The following is a 20,469-nucleotide window of genomic DNA, read 5'->3' as shown; positions in this document are numbered from 1 at the left end:
TTCCATATACAAAACAAGAACAAGATTTAAGAGGTACAGCAGCTTCCTTCCCAGAAGAGACTCTTGTATAGCGGCCTTATAAATCTGAAAATTCCAGCCTAACTCCATAGTTACCTGTAACGCGCATTGCATCAAAATACACAAGCAGCAGCCATCTAAGTAGCACTCTGCTGTAAGAGCCTAGAATTTGCTGTCTATAACCTTTGTATCAAAATAATGTCAACAGTTAACAACCTGCTAAGATAAATGGGAATACTCTGTGGCTCTCCAAGCCTTGTTTCACGTTACTGCAGATTAATGAAAACAGTGCATTACTTCTCATGTTTGAAACTGGATTTTCACAGCCATAACTTCTATTTTCAAACAAGATTCTGTCACTGTGTACTTAACTGTATTGCAGCAATACCAGCAGGTCCTGTTGTGTTTGCCGTTCTATCGGCAAACACTGAACCTCACTCCCCTGCAATTCTCTTGCCAGTGGTGGATCCTGCTGTAGCCACGAAACTGAGAAGAGATCCAGATAAAAAGTGATGCATTTCACCCATGACTATTCATTTCTTAACCCATAGTGGATGAGCATAAGGCACCTGCAGCTCAGTACTAATGACCAAGTGAGGAAGTACAAAGGTTACTGCCTAATCAATTTTTCCTCATGCTGCCTGGAATAGCATCCTACAAGCCTTAACTGCGCAAACTTGGTTGCACTGAATTGTAACAGCTGAAGACAAAATCTCTTCTGTCTAAAAGGAATGGAAAGATGGATGGCAGAGAAACGGAAGAAGTCTGAGTGCTTTATCGACCCAACTGACATGCTATGAATAGTAAGCAATAAAAATTTATTGAGAAGTAGAAAAGTTCTTACTTACCCTTACCACTGCCCCCCCCAAATGCCACCAAAAAATGCAAAATTCCCTTAAACCACATATTTAAAAATCTTGCAATTTTATTTGCATATAAAGGCCGCTAGATATAATATCACAATAAATTTAAAGAAACAACTGCTTTTCTAAATTCCATTAACAATGTAACATAAAACAGAACAAAGCTCAATAGCATTTACAGTGGTAGAACAGAAATACCTATCTGCAACAATATTTTGTGCTAGCGAGATTGCATTTACACACAGTGCAAAATAAGAAAAAGGGAATAAAAAGACAAGAAGAATATTTAAATATAAAGGACAACTAAGCCTTATTTTAGTTAGGCTTGATTGTATCCATTTGACTCTATACATGCCTGAACTACGACAAAGATTTAACTCGGGCTCTTGAAGGCCTTGAGCACTTGGAAAATGTGTCACATCCTTCATAATTTAGATGTGCTGTACAGCATAATTTTGCAGATGCTATACTGGCAATATTAAATCCTAGCTTAGTTATAATGCACAAAAAATACATATATATATAAATTCATATTTAAAAGGAGTCCGCATTTACATTTTTTTTTTTTACTGCATGAAATACCTGCTCTTTGCAGCTTTCACCCCCCAGTCTTTTAAAGCTAAAATAATTTAAAAACACACAATAAAAGGTAGATATCACATACAGGCTGTGGCTATCTATATCAGTCTTTAACGTATAAAGCAGGTAGAGACAAACAACCAAGAAGTCAGTTTTACCCTTGCTGCACTCTACAGTTAATAGAAACAAGTTTCGGTACATGCACACAGATCAAGAGGTAAATGGACCCCAAAATATTGTTTGTGCTACTAAAAAAATTTTGATACAAATGGAGATGAAAAGCTAACACTTAGACCTAAGGAAAAAGAAGACACTTAAAAAACCCCGATAAAAACATAAGTTGTGCAAATTTGGGTGTTTTTAAATGCTGCCTATTTTTTAGCTTATAATATAATATTAAAATAAGGTCTCTCACTTATTAAAAGAAAGCTTGGCTGTCCTTTTGAGAACACTATAACAATTTACAATGGCAAATTTATTGAAAAACAAAATTCATTTTACAAATTCACAATGCTTTATTTAAAATGAATGCTGCATTTCCAAAAAGCACAACCTCTAACTTTTCTTCTCATTTCTTTTGTACCAGCAATTTACAAAAAAAACCCCAAAAAACCCAAAACCCACCCCAAAACAAAAGCCCCATTGTTCCCCCAAATTCTCCCCGCCCCCCATTTTGAAACAAACATGTAACAGAATGTAAGTTTTATAATTAGAAAATGGCAGTTTATAGACCTTCCCCAGTTCCAAATGTGCAGTAGTGCTTCATGATCCTTGAGGGGTTGGAAGGTCAAATATAATTGGAGGGTTGGTTGGTTGAAAGCTGACTGTACATGTTGAAGCATTGATGTACGTTGTGTAACCGTCTGTCATAATGCCGTAACCTGTAGGGAGAATGTGTCACACTTACTGTAATATAAACAAACGATACTGCCCGTGGGCAGCTGCGCTGAAAACTTGTTGTGGGATCAATGCTTTGGAATAAAATTGAATTAATCCCTTCAAAATGATACAAGCTCTTGAAAGCTGCCACAAAGGCTTGATTGAAAAAAAATACAACGTATGTATTTGAAATAAGAACTGAGGCTTTTGTTTTATGTACAAACTTCCCCCCCCCCCCTTGGAAAAATCTTTGTTGCAATTGGATACAGCAGAAACAGAGACAAAACCGCCCGTGTACTTTTGCTAATTACTTAATTAGTGAGCTGTGGTTTGCATGCCTGTAACGTCTGTCATAAGAAAATGACCAATCAGGAGCAAAAGATTCAGAAGTCACTTTGGTTTCACCTACAAAAACCTCTCTTGGCAATGAACCGAACCCTGTAGGTTTTCCTCATGCTAGCACTTACCCAGTTCCTCATCACAGGACTGCCAAGCTGGTGCTCATGCTGGCTCATGAAACCTCAGAAATTCATTAGCAGGGTAAAAATAAACATACATACATACCTACTTTTATATATAGGTTTGTACGTATGTATGTTATCTACCAGTGAAAATCATGACTAAGGAAAGGAATCTCCTGCTATAAACACAACAGAGCACTGGAGGTCAATGGATGAACCCTTGCTTAAGCAGAAAATTAAGGTGAAGGTTAAAGAGATGACTGCTTTTCATTACGAAGGGATCTTGATAACTTGTTCCCAAATAAAAAAAGCAAGAAGTAGCGAATATTAATCACAGGTTTTTCAGCATGCCAAGGACTTGACTCCTCAGTAACACTCTGGCATCAGTTTCAGGATGCTGAAGACTCTTCTCAGCCTTCTAAACGTCTGGCCAGCAATGCTCTTCCTCAGAGGGTGTCTGAGGAACCAGCAGCAATGCCGTTTCTCTGCTGGCCTCTACCTTCCCTCCCCACTTGCTGCACATCAAACATAACTCTGTACTTCTGGGCAAGCGGAGGAAACTATAGCGACCCATGAATTGAGTCATACCTGAGCCTTCATTCAACAAATGTGATGTGAGAAAATTAATGACAACAGAAGTACAGAAACACTGAGGAGGCAGAAGCTCTCCTCTTATGGACATTCTCTCAAGGATAAGAGGATAGGGGCGCTCCAGTGCCACCAGTGCAAAAGGTGAGAGAGCTTTGCCATTTTTTTCAGCTGACATTCAAAAAGCTAACAAAGGAGCTAGAAAAAAAATCTAGGAAGAATTTGGCACCAAATGTACTTTAAAAAAAAAAAATAAAATCAGAGTTTCATGGAGGAAGAGAACTTCCCATCACTAACCCACAGGGGAAAACTCTTTTTTCTTTTAAACCATTATAATACAGTACAGATCACCACTGTCTGAAAGCCAAGATAAATACAGCTACCCACAGTGTCTATCAGAAAGAATAATCACTTCAGAATTGCTGCATTGTCCACCTGTATTACTTTATTTATTTAGACTGACAATTTTGATTTAGATCATCTCATGGTGGAAAAAACCTTGTTTGTGGTTGTTCTTGCTTATCAACCAGGAAAAAATCCTGCATCACCAAAACATGTGTATAGCCTCCGTTGATTGAACGGAATGTGGTGCACATTCATCTCAGCTGGAGTTGAATGAGAATTAATTGCACTGTAAGGTAATACTCTTAACACTTGGATATTTGTTTCTGTACAAGAAACAAGCTGTTCTGATGTCCTCAGCGTTAGTAGTAAACATGATTTTAACTTTTTTGTCAGTGTTCTTCTAAGAATGTATTTGAATGTTCACTTTTAATATCTGCTACCACCTTTCCGATGAGATTTAAAGTGGTTCCTTGGCGCTTTCTCATAATAATCTTGTACATTAAAATACCTTCCTCTCCCATTACTTAACACTATTACAACCAGGATTTTCAGCGTCCAATGTACCTAATAAAGGCCATAGACAGTTTACATGTTTTAGCTGGAAGTCTTGCTGCATTCGCTTATTCTTAATATGCAAGGATTAATATTTATACAAAATATACAATCTTTTCCTGGGTGCATTAAAAGCCTGCTATTCATGCCGCTATACTTCGGGTCATGTCAATATTTCGATAATAAACTCTTTATTTACAGATACCAGGCATGAAACTCATGGCATGAAGTCACAAGGGCTTCAGAAAAACCAACACCGCTAGTTGAGAAAGCTGTCCTTTTTTATTTTTCTTTTATGAAGTCCTCCAAATCTTTAAGCCTATGGAGAACCTAATTAGAGTCAATGGAGAAACCTCCAGGGGAGACAATATAAAGCATTTAATGTGTAATTTTGAGTTCTAGGGTCACATAGTCTTACACACTCTCTCAGGCAGAAATCCTAGTGTTTGTCTCTCAGCCACATGAAAGCTACAAAATTGTATTAAATATTTAAGTATCTCCAAAATGGATTTAATCTCTCAGTCTCTTCCACTGCCACAAACTAAGCTTATTTGTTTCTGAAGCTTCACACTCTGCCTCATCTGGTACTGACAGTGGGGAAATCTCTCTTCTAAAATATGAGACTGTTGGAAGGTAACATACACTGTACAAACTGTATTGCAGGATGCTTTTAGAAATGTATACAAAGTGAATTCTGACCCAAGATACCCTCCCTTTCTGATTTTCCTTATACGCTGAGGGAGGTGAGCTGAGAGAGCAAGTCATCTTCGATTTTGTTTTTTCCCTAGCACCCTTCCTGGCCTCTATGCTTAGGATAATGAGGATAATTTTCATTTTGCCTTGCAAGTGTGAGGAATGTCATCTGTTTCTCTAACCAAGTTTGTCAAAATTTGAATTGCTCTCAAATAACCTGTATAGAACAACCTTTGCACAGTCAAAGATGTAGGTGGCTAAATGTAGCACACATTCTTGAAACAGTCTGTTTTAATTCCGGCATAAATCTACAGAGTGATGTGCGTGCAATCGCTCCCCTCAATTCCCTACCTACTTGGGTCCAATACTCCATTATCCATCCTTTGCAATACACCACTGAAACACACTTGTTGGAAACCAGCCTGAGATTGAAGAGAGGAGTAGCACTGCTCCTTACCTTCATGAATCCCACCAAAGACATGGAGTTTGGGCCTTACTCGCCTCTGAACCGTGTTCAGCAGTTCCACACAACCCACTCTCTGCAGCTCCTTTGGAACCCAGTCTCGAAAACCTGAAGGCAAAAATGCAATCGATACTATTAATTTTCTCTATTCAGGTAAGGTTTCACGTCGTCTTTCAGGAAGTCATAATTCACAGAGGTTTATTACATTATCTGTAGTCGTAACCTCTCCATTAAAGCGCACAATGGCTTTTAAGAAATGTTTCACTGTCATTTTGTCTTCTTTAAGATTTCCTCCCTCCACCTGCATTAATATTTTTCTGGATGTGATTTGGTTTTTTAAACTATAGGTTTAAACTCATCTTCCACCTTGAAACCCTGGGACATTTATTCCCGGCACTGCTGCAGATTTTTCTTCCTTTTTCCCCTTGCTCTTAGAGCAGACAGCTTCCCAAGCCAGCTAGGTGGTTACTCCAGAAACAAAATACCTCTGAAAGATCAGCTGATCTATGACCCAATACCTCTGCCACCCCACAGGTTTAAAATACAGCCTCCCACAACTTCCAGAGGACCACAGTCTGCAAATGTCAGGTTACTTCTGAGTCCCCGGTCAGCAACAAGTAATGTAGCACAACAGCTTCCAACAAGCTGGTGCTGACTGCACATTGCCGCTCAGTCCTACGGATAATATGGGAGAATGCAAAAAACCTGATGTCAGTTATTACAGAAGTCTGCTGCCTGGACTAGCACCGATAAAGATCAGCAGGGCAATAAGAATAAGGAGTAAGAGGGAAATCAGGAGCCACATCCAACCATAGCACTGTTCTACTAACTTTAAAGTAATTACACCCAGTGCCAAGTTTATCCCAGGTAGTAAAAATATGTTGTGACATGAACTTGACTGAATTTTGGAGAGAACAAGGAGTCCAGTTACACCTCTAACTCCCTTAATATTTACATAATTTAAGAAGCAGCATTTTGTCAACATTATCATGCAGGCTGAGACTTAGACCTCCCTCTTTTAGGCACAGTACTAACACCTAATCTGTGTCTGTAGTTAAAATATGGTGCCTATCTTTTGAAATTGAACTTCATTTCCTCCATCAGAACCAAAATTTAAGTATGCTTATTCAATTAAAGCACTCATTAGTGTCTGCAGCATCACAGTATTTCTATATGAATCCAGTTCAGAGCAGATGGATTAGCAACCCATTTAAAATAGCACCCATGAAACATTATAAACATACTTGTGGGGTTTTTTGCTTCTTTGGGAAAATAAACAGATTAAGAGAGTGCTATTCAGAGCGTTGGTTTTCAATATCTCTGGTGTGCTCCACTGTCAGTGCATGGTGTATCGCTGCTTTATCACAGCAGCACACTGGTAGCTCAAGTAAGACGAAAAAGAATTTGCAGATCGTCTTACAACATTCTCTAAGTAGTATAAAAAGAGTAAGCAGGATATAAAAGGAGCAGTAAGGACATTACTGGCCAAAAACTTTCTGGACTTCTTTTTTCCTTAGCTCTGCTTAGATTGCTGGCTTTTAATTGTGGTACAAAACATAAGCACGCATTAATTCCTGACTGAGAAGCTCTGTGAGAGCACTGAGCCAACCAGCCAGCATTTAAATGCTTTTATAATGGCACCTTGCAATTCTCGGAAGTTTTTCTTATGTTTGCTACCATCTCAAAAGTCAGTGACTTCATGTGATCGTGTGATGATCTGACCCCTTGGACTTCAAGACTTTGGTAAAACCCTGACAAAAATCACAGTCTACTAACAAAAATGGTAATGAAGAAGAGGCTGACACACTTTCTTATCCTGATAAGCCATATTTACAAAAGGCAGATGCTCAGTTGTTGTAAAACCAACTGAAACATTTAAAACATGGTCCTACACATGTTGGACTAGATGATCCCTGAGGTCCCTTCCAACCTGAGATTCTGTGATTCTGCACACTGCTTATCACATGTCTCTTAAAGAAAAGCAGTAAATAATACATGATACTGTCTTGTGGGGTACAGGATAGGGAAAAACTTGTGAGAATTTTCAAACGGTTTTAGTGTGGGCTTTAATGACTTTACATATGACAAAACTGAGTACTCCTGCCTCTGCTGAATGATCATCTCAGTGTCTTTTTGAGACCAGCAGAACTTAGTTTAGAACTCAGAATTAAAATGCGGATCAGTGAATTACATTTACAAGGCAAGCAAAATTTAACTAAATGAAAATTAAAACTACAGCTACTTAATGAAAAAAAAAAACACAACACAAATTATGCATTCATAGACTGGTGCTCACCTGTCATTAGTTTGAGTAAAGAACAATTATCTGAGAACATGATTTTATTCCATCACAAATTTGCTATAAGCCAATTAATATCTTTAAAACTACTGTTACATATTCTAAGTTTACAAGGACATTATCAAGGAGAATATGTAACTACATATTCCTGAACTCTTGACTGCATACTTTAAAACCTTAAGGAAGCATGTCATTGTAGTAGAAAAATGTTCTGAAAGTTTTACTCAATCTCTGAAAAATCATACAAGATTGGAAACTGTTTGTCAGATAAATACTGTTCTTAAATAAAATGTCAAACTGTAACAGCTATGGAATCAGATCTTTGATCTTCCCTAGCTTGAGTTTAACAAAAAATGTAATGAAGAAAACACCTGGAGCTCATAATATCTGCTAAGCCTAAGCATCACTTTACACTTCTTCCAAAAAGGCTTTTTTAAATTCACGAGTTAGGGTGCGATTGCAGTATAGCTTATAGAATCATTAATTTTGCTTATTTTGAAAGTAAAATTTTCATGAAAAAGAAAATCACACACAGCTATTGTTTCACTTACCAAGGGGAGGTCCATGTGTCATTAGTATATCAATTCCCTCAGGAATAAGGTTCCACTTGTCTAGCAAAGACTGACCTCTGGGTAGGTTAAAGCCCCATCCATTAAACCACGGTGTCCTTTGGGGGAAAATAAGATGAACTGCATCAGTGTAAAGTAAAAATATCTTCCCTTCTCCAATTTTTCAGAATTAAAACAATGTCTGTGCTTCAGAGATTACTTGCAGACAGCCTTTTTGAAGGGGATGCCTCTAAAAACAGACTGATTCAAATAAATACTTACACTAACCTACACATTTGAATTTAGATTAATATCCTATGCTCTTTTTGTACTTCAAGAGTATTCAGCCCTGCGGGCATTTACTCACTAGAGAGAAAGGGGAAAAAGTTAAAATTACACAGTCTAAATCTAAAGCTTTTTTTCCAAAGTTTGGGGATGTTCAAACCTAAGTCCTTCCTTATGTTACCTACCAAAACAAGCAGAAATCTCAAAAAGTTGTTTGGAGGCAAGAGTCAGTTTCTCACAGGGCAGGGCAGGGCAGCTAGCGGGTAGCAGCTCAACGGGAAGGCTGTATGATCCTGCAGTTACAAGCACCCTCTGTACCACGGTATTTCACTAAACTCAAACTTGCTTCTTTTAGCACTTTTAATATCAGAACATTGTCACATAACTTGGCTTTGAACTCCTGAGCCTCCTAGATGTCCTGATCACACAATATTTAGCCTCACAGTGACTTTTTCAATAGATCTTATAATTTAAAAATAATTTAGTATTTCTTAAGGAAAACTGAGATCCTCAGACTCCGCCATCATAGCACAGCACTGTCTGAGGCATTGGTTTATCCATCAACCCAGGCACACAGTAACGAAAAGCAGATCTTCCAGGAGTACTTTTTCGAGGTATAACAGCCATATTGCATCACTTTGATGCAGGAATAGTATAATAAAGCCCTTCATTATCAGGTAGGTACACAGAGCAATCTTAAGAGATACTGTAATATTTACATCCGTTACTAACAGCTTTTTATACAGCTGTGAGCAACGTACTATTTTTAAGAGTTTTCATCCATGTATGTGTTTCCTACAGCTCAGGCAACAGATTTAGACTGGGTTGCTCATTTTCCTGGTAGGATACTCCTCTCCTAGCCCTAGTCATTTGGGGACATCTTTCTCAGAGTTCAAGCTACTCTTGCAGTCTTCTGTGTACCGCAGTTCTGAAAATAAAAAATAAGAACGGGGGGAAAAACCCAACACAAACCAACCTTAAAGAAATGCATCCCTGTTGAAAAGAGAGAGAGTCATTAAGAGTCCTACATAATTTCATTATGTAATCTGCCTCCTGCACCCTCTAAATTATGCCTTTTCAGCCTCAAATATGCATTTAGGAAATTTCCTGCTGAGTTTACATCTCTAATATTTTTTGTAATTAAAATATTTTGTTTTCCAGAGACAATAATTTGACCAATGAAGATTATACTCAGCTATACGTACAGTCTGAATTCCCGACAAGCAGCAGGATGGGGAGACAGCAGGCGCTGCTAATGTAGGAACAGGAAGGTCACTGGTACCTTTAACAAATAATAGACATAGCCCATACAGCCCTACTGAACTAACACTTATACTACACACACATAGGAACTCGTTCAACCTAGCAGACTTCCTGGATGCTGGATGAACGCTAACAAAAGATGGGGAAAATTAGATGTTAGCTAAACATTTTATGTGAGCTACGGGTTCCTAATGTGCACAACAATGAAACTTCACCTCTCGCTGCTGGCTTACTCCGCACCCACTGAAGCACTTTTAAAAGTTCATACGTTGTGAAGTAAGGTCAACGTACCTCACAGGGGGTTTGTACGTAACTGAATTAAAACCGAAGCATGTGTCTTAGCTTTAACTAAATCACAAGTGTTTCTGCTTTTCTATAATTGACCTTTCTGAAACACATATCTAAATTTCCTTTCCTATAATGCTCCTAGGTTTTAGCATATCAAGATTAACGTAACCTTCAGGGCTGCAGCAGTTAGAAGTTAAAATATGGTTTGGCTAAACATTCAGCTGCTTAAAAAAACAAACACACAGCGCATAGGTTGAACTTTTCACTGTCAATTAATGATTCTTTCCCCACTTGCATTTCTCCTGCAGATAATACTGTAGTCATTACACCATAGTTAAACCTGAAACGTGAAACCACATCTGTGATCTCTCTGGAGCTCTTTGGAGACTACAGCCACAGAAAAACCTGGACTTGTCTGCAGGTTTTTTATTTTATTTTCTTCTGAAGCACTGGGGGAGGAGGAGGAGGGGAACCTGAGCTCCAATATATTCTTCATTCACCAGCCTCTGTAATTAGCTGTGACTAACAGGCACCACATGGGAATCCACTTGTAAGAAAACTTTGGAGAAACCTTCCCCATTATGCAGCGTGTGCACAAAAAAGACAGTCAAGTACTGCTTTAATATACTAAATATTTTCATACGAAATGAATAAATTGGGGAGAAGAGAGGGCATGACTGGAAAAACACCTGGATTACAGATTTAGGTTTCAGACGTTTAAAACATGACCCTGCACTGCCTATTGAATGAGAGCACTGTGCTCTGACAAGGCAAGCCGAGAGTCACCGGCCCCTGCCTCTCTGAGGCAGTTCAGGCCTTGCCAGAAAGCCAAGCGGAAAGAGGACATGTTCAGAACACCACCAGTAAGGAAAAATGGCTTTATGGCACAGATTCAGGTTTAGATGAGATCACAGGGAAGGTCATCTGATGTTTGCACTACGCTGTGTTGCAGTGCAGACAAAATGGAGTTGATGTACTGTGAATCCCGTGAGAGGACTGATGAATAGCTGTTTACCCCCAGCAAACCTTAAATGCATGCAGGAAACACAAAGTAGGTAGGTAGCATCCTATCAAGGGATATCAGATAGGAATATTTAACTCCTATTAGTGCCCTGTTTTGCATACGTAAGGGTTAAACAGAGTTGCTCTCAACTTCTAAATAATTTAGAAGAAAAAAAACTGTGCATGCAGTTATGTGCCTTCTGCAACATCTTCTCGAGCTCATTACTTACTGGGAGAAACTATGTCACATCTAGGAAGAGGTATCTATAATGAACTCTTGCTGCACCCATCTGTGGTAAGTTGCAATCAGGTGCAAATAATTAGTGAAGGCTACTTGGTCATTAGTAACTGTATTTAAGATCTGACATATTTTTCTTTCTTATACAGTTCTAAGTAAAAGATTTCAATTAGCTCCTAAAAACATTAATAGTATACTTCATTTTTAAGTAGCTGGCAAGAAAAGAAAGCAATCAGCTGTTGAATAGTGCCACAAGGGAGTCGTAGATGTAAAAACCACAGGGATTAGTAATGAGAGATTACAAATGATTTTGTCATTTTATGTTTGACAGACCAGAACACTTCCTCATACATGATGCACGGTGTGACACAGGTCCCACTTGCCCGGTGTGTCAGCCCACGTCCGGGAGAACCTAATTGAGCCTCTGCTTGGCAGAACCACGCTGCACTTCACAGCATCCTTCACGTGCCATCAAACAGCCATGATAATTCTTGATCCCCAGCTCACCTGACAGCTCAGCCCTCCCCTGACTGCAAAGCTTCCTTATCATTTAGGGAGAGCAGTTATGCTGGCACCAGATGTGACACAGGGAATATCCTCATGAAAGGCAGACACCTGGCCCATTGTTCCGTTCTTCATTTCTACACAGGAATCCCCAGACCCCCCTCCACCTGGCATTTTGGAAGTTACATTTTCTATAATTAAAGGAATGCTTATGCAGTAGGCTGCATATTACCTTCACACCTTGTGCTGCAAGAGGCACGGACACCACTTGACATAATACCAAGAAGGAGGGGATCCTAAGCTTCGTGACAAGACTCACCCTCCTTTTGGAGGTTCATTTCGAGAACCCCTGGCAAGACACACAAATCCATCTGCTTTTAAAGGCAGAGAGCTGCCTCTTCAGCAGATGACTGGATCACCCTTCTCCCAGGTAACTTTGTATGGTTTTACTATTTTACTATTACATTAAAAAAAATACGAGCACTGTGACGGAGCATTATTTTATGACACAAAATCACAACCGCTCCCCTTTGTGCGTTCACCTCAGAAGCAACACCGTCACACAGGGAAACAGCAGACACAGGCCATGGCCAAGTTCACTCAGGTGATACAGGAATTTCAACATTTTAAAGGATGGTATCTCCTACTACCTACTTTCATCTCTTCTCTGGCTCATTGATTTAATTACCTGATCCTCAGAGTTCAACAACTCGAAAGGTAAATGTACAATGAGACCTTCTAGATTCCACCCGTAAATCCATTTATTTCAACAGTTACTTCTAAACAGGATTAGAAAAAATTAATACATGAGATTAAAACCCATGAGGTAATTAATTTTTAAGGCTACACAGTCTTTTAGGAAAGCTTCAATTTTACCCTTAATCCAATGAGTGCACAGGAGGCAAAAAACTCAGCCTGTTTCCTTCCACAGGACAACAGCCAAAGGGGTGTCTAAAAGGCATCGCGGCAGGAAGCGCTGCTACACAGCTAGTAACGATAATGAAATGCTCCTTATTTTTGTCAGCATTCAAACTGCACACGCAAACCTAGCTCATGAGGGAGAGAGACAGTTCCATTAGCAAAACAAAAACGATGGGCTGGACACCGATACGCACTCCTGGACTTGTTCAGTTACAGGACTCGCCTACAAACATATCCTCAAAGTACCTGTTACAGTCCTAGACGAAAGCTGCAGCAGTGCAGCGGAGCAGCAGAGAACAAACTGCAGAAGTGGTTAAAAAAAAAAAAAAAGGAAAGGAAAAAAAAGGCCTTTGTGCACAGAAAAGAAAAGCCTTTCAATCCTCCTCCCTCCGCCCCAAACGCCACGCACAAATGTTTGCCAGGACAGAGCAGCACACACGTGCCCGTCTCCATTCAGTCAATGGACAGAGTGTGCCCAGTGGGAATACACAAAACGGGACTGTAGCGTGGGGCGCGGGAGAAGAGTGCGTGTAATCATGGAAACAAAAGGCTGAGCAGGGCAAGTGCACAATGTATCAGGGAAGCACATTTTACAAGATAAGAGCTTCTGTAAAGACTCTGAAACTTGCCTTCAGTGCTACAAAAGCTTTTTTTTTGTTAAGCTCGTTCTTACAGTGAATATTCAGATGCTCTTTCATAATATAACAACCACCAGGAAATCTTAAAGGCTAAACAATTTCCTAAATGTGCTCGTTATATGTAATGTTGTGATATCAGTAAAAGGCACAGTCTGGTGGCTCGAGCTGTATTTCATTCCCACTAGCACTTACCTGCTGTGCCCTCAGTGTCCCATTTAGAAAGTGAGGACAGTAATACACAACCAAAAGAAGCATCACGGGGTCTGGTTCCTTGGGATTTTGCTTACCCTGCATCTTTAAACAGCTGAAGCTCTCATGAAAGTGGGTTACCAGTACTGTGATTACGTTAGCCATGTTACTGTATGTATCTCCTTATTACTGACCCGCACAGAAGTCAGGAAGTCTCTCAAACGTAGCTCTGCTATTTTTACGATGTTACAAAACCAGCTGCTGGTAATTTTTTTGGTAGGATTCCTCTCTCTTGCAACTCACATAACTACAACCTCTAAACACTTGCTGCTTGTCTAAATGACAAAGTATTTGAGAAACACAACCCCCACACATCCAACTTGATTGGAGAGGAAGAGTCCACACAGTGTCTCTTCTCTACGAAGCAGTCCTCCACAATGAAAAAGTTGCAGCAACCACCTCATCACCACAGGCTAGTGTGACCTGGTATACACCTTGTTCTCGGTTTCTACCTCAGGTTGTACAAACTGGTCAATGGAGATTTTAGCTTAGATGCCTGTCAGACAGAGACCCGTGGTTAGATTTCTAGTGGTAAGAGAGAAAAAGCTAGGACCTTAACTGCTGCCATTCAGCACGTTCCATGGATGTGCTGATCTGGGCCGGATTATCGCCTAAAACAGGGATAGATACAGGAGTAAGTGCAGCTTTAGCCATCCATATGGCTGGAAAACTATACATGAAGAGAATTCCCTTATGCATCTTGCAGTTCTTCCCTCTCCCACTCTTTGCGCATCTCTGCATTTGCTGCTCCCAGGCTGCCCCAGCTTTTATTGACAGGTAACCAAGCTCTGGTCCCCAAATCTAAAGCCTGCTGCCCCTGTGGAGACATTTCAGTGCTTGGTTTTGCTGATGGCCCATACCAACCAAAGGCATCTTCTATCCTGTGTCTGGAATGATTAGTGCTGAGTTTTGGAGGAGGAACATAAGACATCCGCTCAGTTCACATGTTTTGTGTTAACAATACCAGCACACTACAGACCGTATTTAAGACCACATCTCACCTTCTCTGGAGAAGATGTATTTAGAATAAAAGAAAACAGAAGGAAGTTGTGTAAAAAGCAGCATAAAAACGTGCCAGGGTTTAAGAAATTTGAGGCCAAAGGAGAAGACAGGCAGGAGGTTAAAATGCCAGCAATGTCATGGAGGATGACAAGACACGGAGGACAACAGGACACAGAGCACAGGACTCCCTGAGGACAGGGAGAACAAATACACAACGAAGCAGAGGCGGGGATGACACCAGGAAGCCAGTGGATACTGGAAAGGAGAGGAAAGGAGAGGAAAGGAGTAGATGAATTTTTAAAGTTTATGACTCAGACAACCTTTCCTTAAGTGTCTGAATTGCTCAAAGAGGAAATTTCCTCCAAATCTTCTGAGGTTTTCCAATCCCTAACTGTATTGCAATTATTTTATTTAGGGCTTTACTTAATGAGATCTGGGAGATATTTTAATATCCCCAAAATATGAAAATAATTCAAACTTGACTCAAGGGCTAATTTCATTCTACTTTTAAAAAGAACAGAATTACAAAGGCCTACTAACACAAGCAAGTATTAGACCTTGCATATTTCTGTGCTGCATATAGTTGAGGATGCCTTGAAGGATAGACCTGATTTAAGCTAGCATCAGCCTCAGCTGGGTCCATACAGTAAGTACACTGTGTTTCCCCGCACGGCAATGGGAGCACCGTGGCAGTACCTCAGGCCTACAAAGTACCATGCTGGCCTCATTTACAGAACCTCTTCTCATTCTAGCACGGGCATATCCTCCCCTTCATTCCCATACCGCATCCTCTGCAGAGTACATGCACCTTTGGGATGCTGCAGGATTGAAAAGAGCTTGAACTCCTCAAATTGTTACGGCAGAATTTTGCGGTCTTTGTAGAAACATAGAGAATCATAGAATATCTGTCTGGAGGAAGGAGTTTTTGGCCTAAGGCCTCACCACAACATAAACAGAATGTCCATTCTGAGAGACAGGCTTAGATGCTTGGTTTCTACTAGTAAACATGATCATAATATCCTAGTTGTATTACATCCTAAATTAATTTTCTACATGCCTCTTCTTAACCATGCAGGAAATGCGAATTGACAAAGCTTCCACCCCAGGTGGATCTGGAAGAGGGTTTTATTAGTAGCCCTGTTTCTGCAATGACAACACAAATTAAAGCAGAGCAAAAGCAAAAGGGAAGTAAAGACCTCTCCAACACACACATATTTGTGCATATTTTTTATTCACCTGGGGAGCACGTGTGCCTGTGACACATAAGAAAGCAAAATCTGTACAGATGTAATCGCATCCCGTAGCTTCCGTTGAACAGTTTATGTATTTCTAAAAGTAGCATTTGGAAAATACTGATGATGGCTACCCTTTGAAACTTAGCTTGCTTCTTCTATGAACTGTGAAACAAATGTTGCCACACAGAAGGTAGTATAACAAATAAAACACTCAAAAGTAGTTACGCCTGCCTGCCCTATTGGTAAATTTGGTTCTTGTTCCTAAGAAACAGCATCTAGAAACGTCATGTTTTTGAATGCTACTTAAAACAGAATTCTTCACCATCACTAGAGAGTCTCTGTAGTTCCTCTGAGAGGCTACACTGGTCAGAGGACAACATGATTGCTTATTCATTAATAAATGCCTAAGCCACGAACTAGAGGAATCCCAGATACATGTTTTTATGTAGTGTTTCGGCACCTTTACATAACTATGCATCTGCACCCATACTGCTCTTAATATATGTAACTTAATGACATCAACGTGAAAGGTGAGTCTTCCCCAAGAGGATTAATTTTGGCTGGGGACTCCCTAAGAGCCGCCGAGCCAACGTACCCATTCGTTGCTGCCGAGAAAGGCCACAGCCCCTCGATACTGCTGTCATCAGTCCTTGTACCAGCTCCAGTTCTTGCAGGCCCTATCACTTTTAAGTCCTGACTAACAAATGAGGGAGAACGCTAGATGATGTCACTACTTCTAGAAGCCATGGAGCAAAACCCAGCCACAGATGATGGAGGAAAAGGCAATAATTGGGCTAACCTGAAAGAAAGTAACTTTTCTCAGTCTGTTGTTCTCTGAAGACAATCCTCTGTAAACAAGAGACTTGCCATTTTATACTTAGAGGAATACCTACGAGATACCACATCTATGTTTTGAGCCACCTTAGGAATGAAACCCAGTACTCAATCTCTCACAGTAAAACTGGTTAGTAGTACGCACCTAAAAAGGACTCCAAGTTATAAAGTAAGTGGGCTTACATCAGAGCCAAATTTAGCTCGTTTTTGCATTGCTTTAGAGCTTTCCATATAGCACACCTCCATGCTCTAGCACATGGAATCAAGAAGCAAAGATTTTGGTCTTTGTGCCTTTATGTTCGGGGTACCTGGGTTGCCCTTGATTTTCCTGATCTAATTACGAAGCTAACAAACCAGTCTGTTGTTTCTGAAAAGTTAAGAAATGACCAAAAAAAAAAAAAAAAAAAAGACTAAGCACAAACCTGCATCACAGGAATTCAAAGGCTTTCAAAAACTCTTTTCAAGTACAACTAACAATGAATTCAGCCTCAGAACAGTCTAGATGGAGCACTGTTCAGAGGTACTGTGTAGAACTAGATTGACTACATCAAGAACAAATTTGTCAGAATATATGCCTAAGTGACTTGCTTAAAGTGAATCAGATGGTAGACACAGAATGCCACCCTCCATGATTTTCACTATTAGTCTTTAACAGTAAGTCAATTATCCTTATCTACTCCAATGACTTAAATCAGTCACTGAGATTGCTTATTGCCAGATGGTGCTGTTTATCTATAAATACCATCACTATTTTTATTTATGTTTTGCTCAAAATGCTGCTTAACATTCTTCAAGAAGAAACTGAAACTTTCCAGAATGCCTGGTAGGAAAACCAAACAAGTTTCACATGTATTAGGCTTCCATGTACACATACCCCATGATATTTAACTGTAGGAACTTGTAACATAATCTTCTGAAAATTTACAGAAAAGAATGGAAACAGTTAGTTATAATTAGGTCACAGGATGCTCCCAGCACTTCTTGTTTGTTTGAAGTCTGTGCTACCTTCCGTTTCAGCTTATTCTTGAAGCTGGATGTCAAGTCGCTTACCCTCGCTAACCAGATGAAAACAGCCAAAACAAAGAGTTTCCAGTGTCACAACACATGCTTATTTGGCATTCAAGTAAAGTTTAATATATCATGGCTTGACTTTTAGCAATAATACTGGTTTACTATTTAATTATAAGTTTTAGGAAATGTCATTTATTAAAAAGATATGCAGATTTGCTTAATTTTCTTCATTTATTACAGCCTTTGCTTTGTGCAGAAATTTAACATCTGGCCTACTCAAAATTTCACCTTTACTGAAAACTGTGATCCCACTTTGGAATCTGCAGGAAGGGAAAGTTAGCAATTCCTGTCCAATCTTCATCCAAAAACACTGCTACTTAATTTGTCAAATGCTGTCAACGAAGAAACTAAAAAAAAAAAAGTCATCTAGGGAAAGGGGTGATCACAGATCTCCAAATGCATATCACACCTCCTTCTCAGCTCAGGAAACCTCAGGAGACTTGTATTCAAACAAAGTTAACACGTAGAAAAATCCTATACCCAGTATTACATGCCTACAATGTGTGAGAGAGAGTGTGTGTGTGTATATATATACACGTATGTATAAAAATACATTTATCTCCAGTTGCTCTGCCTGTGGCAAAGAGTCCAACAAATAACTTGAAGAAATGGCACAATGCACTCCCCACCCAATGAAAACTCCAACTGCTGTAGCACTCAAGCATGACCCTAGTAATATAAGCTAACATTGTAAGGTTATTACCTGGAGGAGCTGTCTTATGTATGAGCCAATTTAGCAAATCAATTCAAGTAATACAGTTATGTGATCAACAGATGAACACAAAGGAAAAAAAAAAGGCACAAGACGCTTAGAAAAAAAACTACGAGAGTCATAAAAGAAGCAGAAGCTGCTTAAAAGACTGTAGAGAGCATTTGGCGTCACAGAGGTAAAAGGAGAATTATTTTAATTGAAAAGGATCTGTTTAAGCATGGGTCACTCGCTTTTGTTGGCTTCAAGATCATTAAACAAGGAACTCGGATTACATGCAGGTCAATTTACACAACATTTAATTTTAGGCTCACCCACCTTCATGTTGTCCCTTCAAAGAGGTTTGTGGGAGATGCAGATTACCACAGACTGAATGAGAGTTAATTTGACTCTTCTGGTGAAAAAAAAACCTAACATGAAAACTTTAATTAGAAACCAATGTAGCAGAATTTTTACCTCAGTATCAGTGACTCCACTTGATCAACAAAATGCTATTCATGCTCTTTCCAGTTCTCACCTTGGTGGATTTTGACCTGCACACCTCTCCAAGGCAACACATGCAACACCTAATTCCCCTCAAGAGACTGTTGACGGAACCTAATCAAGTGCAAGCAAGCAGCAGGGGGAAAAGAAAAGGTAAATAAGTTGTCTTTCTTATCAACCACCAGTCAAAACTCCAGGTTTTATGGAAAGCTGAGTTGCCTCATAGTTGAATTGCAGTGTAGCTCCAAAACGTCTGTGTAGCTGCCTGACCAAACTGCTTCTCCTGGAACTGCAAAGCAACAGCCCCAGTCAGGGGCACAGACCAGCGAGCAACGTGCTGGCAAGATCAGATGGTTCTGGTGCTGCAAATGCTGTGCTATAGGTTCACAATTACATATTCATCCCTTGGGATCATATACATTTATATTTTTAAAAAAATACATTTGCAAAGACAAGTTGTGAGCTCATATTCCAAGTTCTCACCTGAAGTAAATTTTTTACTGATGAGTTACAAGCCTGTGAACTAGTGGTTTATAATAGAAAGGCGGACTGACATTTAGAGTGGCACTAGAATAATGGCTTTATATTAGTATTTTATGGGAGGCTGAATAACCACAGAGTTAACATACCGTATTTTCTGGCAATAAAAAAATCTGTTGAAAACAAAAGGTCATTTTATTTGATAATGTAAACGAATTAGATTTGTATTGTATGGTCAAGAGAGTAAAGGAAAGATTAATTCTTATAGGAGAAGCCAATATATCAGGATGGCTAGGATTGGTTTGGTTTTAATTCTTTAACCATGTTGTAAAGCCTGCGGTTCATAACCCGCAGCCATATATTGCTGTACCCTGTAGGTTTTAATACAAGCCCCGGACTTCAGTCTGATCTGATAAAAATCTGAAACTTGCAGTAGGCCATTATGTGGGCAAACTATTCATTTTATATTCACCTCCTTGTCGTGTCAGTGCAGAGGTCATCTAAAGAGGGGGCCTAATTAATCAAGCTGTCAGAGCCAATGAGGAGGAGCATGTTAATAGGACTTTTATTTCACCCAGGAAAGCAGTGGTCTGACAGAAACCAGAAAATATGGCCTTGATGTTGCTGTTTATTAGCAATGCTGAGATCAGTGGTAATAGGTGCCAAGCAGCCTATGTTTGATAAAGCATTGAATGTCAAGAACCTGTACCAACTAGAAATTAGACTGACAAGAGGGAAGAATCTCAGCATATTGATAGCTACCAGAGAGCAGGTATGGTTTGGATGTGATCACAAAACCAGAGCCTGCACAGGATGCATTCTTGTTTCTTCAAAAGTAAAGGAAAAAAAAAAACAAAAACAAAAAACCACCCCACCCACCCACCCACCCCCCCAAAAAATAACCAACCATAAAACCAAAACGAAACCAACCCCCTACCCCCAAATACCAAAACCCACCAGCCATTTTCCTGCACTGAAA

The 20,469-nt window shown here is 39.7% G+C and overlaps 1 protein-coding gene across 2 annotated transcripts in view; it reads right to left on the bottom strand.

Moving 5' to 3' along the window:
- Nucleotides 1-914: 914 nt before the first annotated feature.
- MPPED2 (metallophosphoesterase domain containing 2) overlaps nt 915-20,469 on the bottom strand; it is a 108,520-nt gene continuing 88,965 nt past the window's right edge. For both annotated transcript variants that reach the window (XM_064452820.1, XM_064452821.1), the window contains exons 5-7: nt 8,292-8,407; nt 5,436-5,549; nt 915-2,341 (exon numbers count right to left, since the gene is read on the bottom strand). In XM_064452820.1, the coding sequence (XP_064308890.1) occupies nt 2,223-2,341; nt 5,436-5,549; nt 8,292-8,407 (349 nt within the window). In that variant the 3' untranslated portion in view covers nt 915-2,222. The remainder of the gene's footprint in view (nt 2,342-5,435; nt 5,550-8,291; nt 8,408-20,469) is intronic.

This window comes from Phalacrocorax carbo, chromosome 5 (assembly GCF_963921805.1).
Source record: "Phalacrocorax carbo chromosome 5, bPhaCar2.1, whole genome shotgun sequence".
NCBI lineage: Eukaryota > Metazoa > Chordata > Aves > Suliformes > Phalacrocoracidae > Phalacrocorax > Phalacrocorax carbo.
The sequence above is the reverse complement of the archived record's forward strand: the minus strand, read 5'-3'. Positions and strand labels throughout refer to the sequence as shown.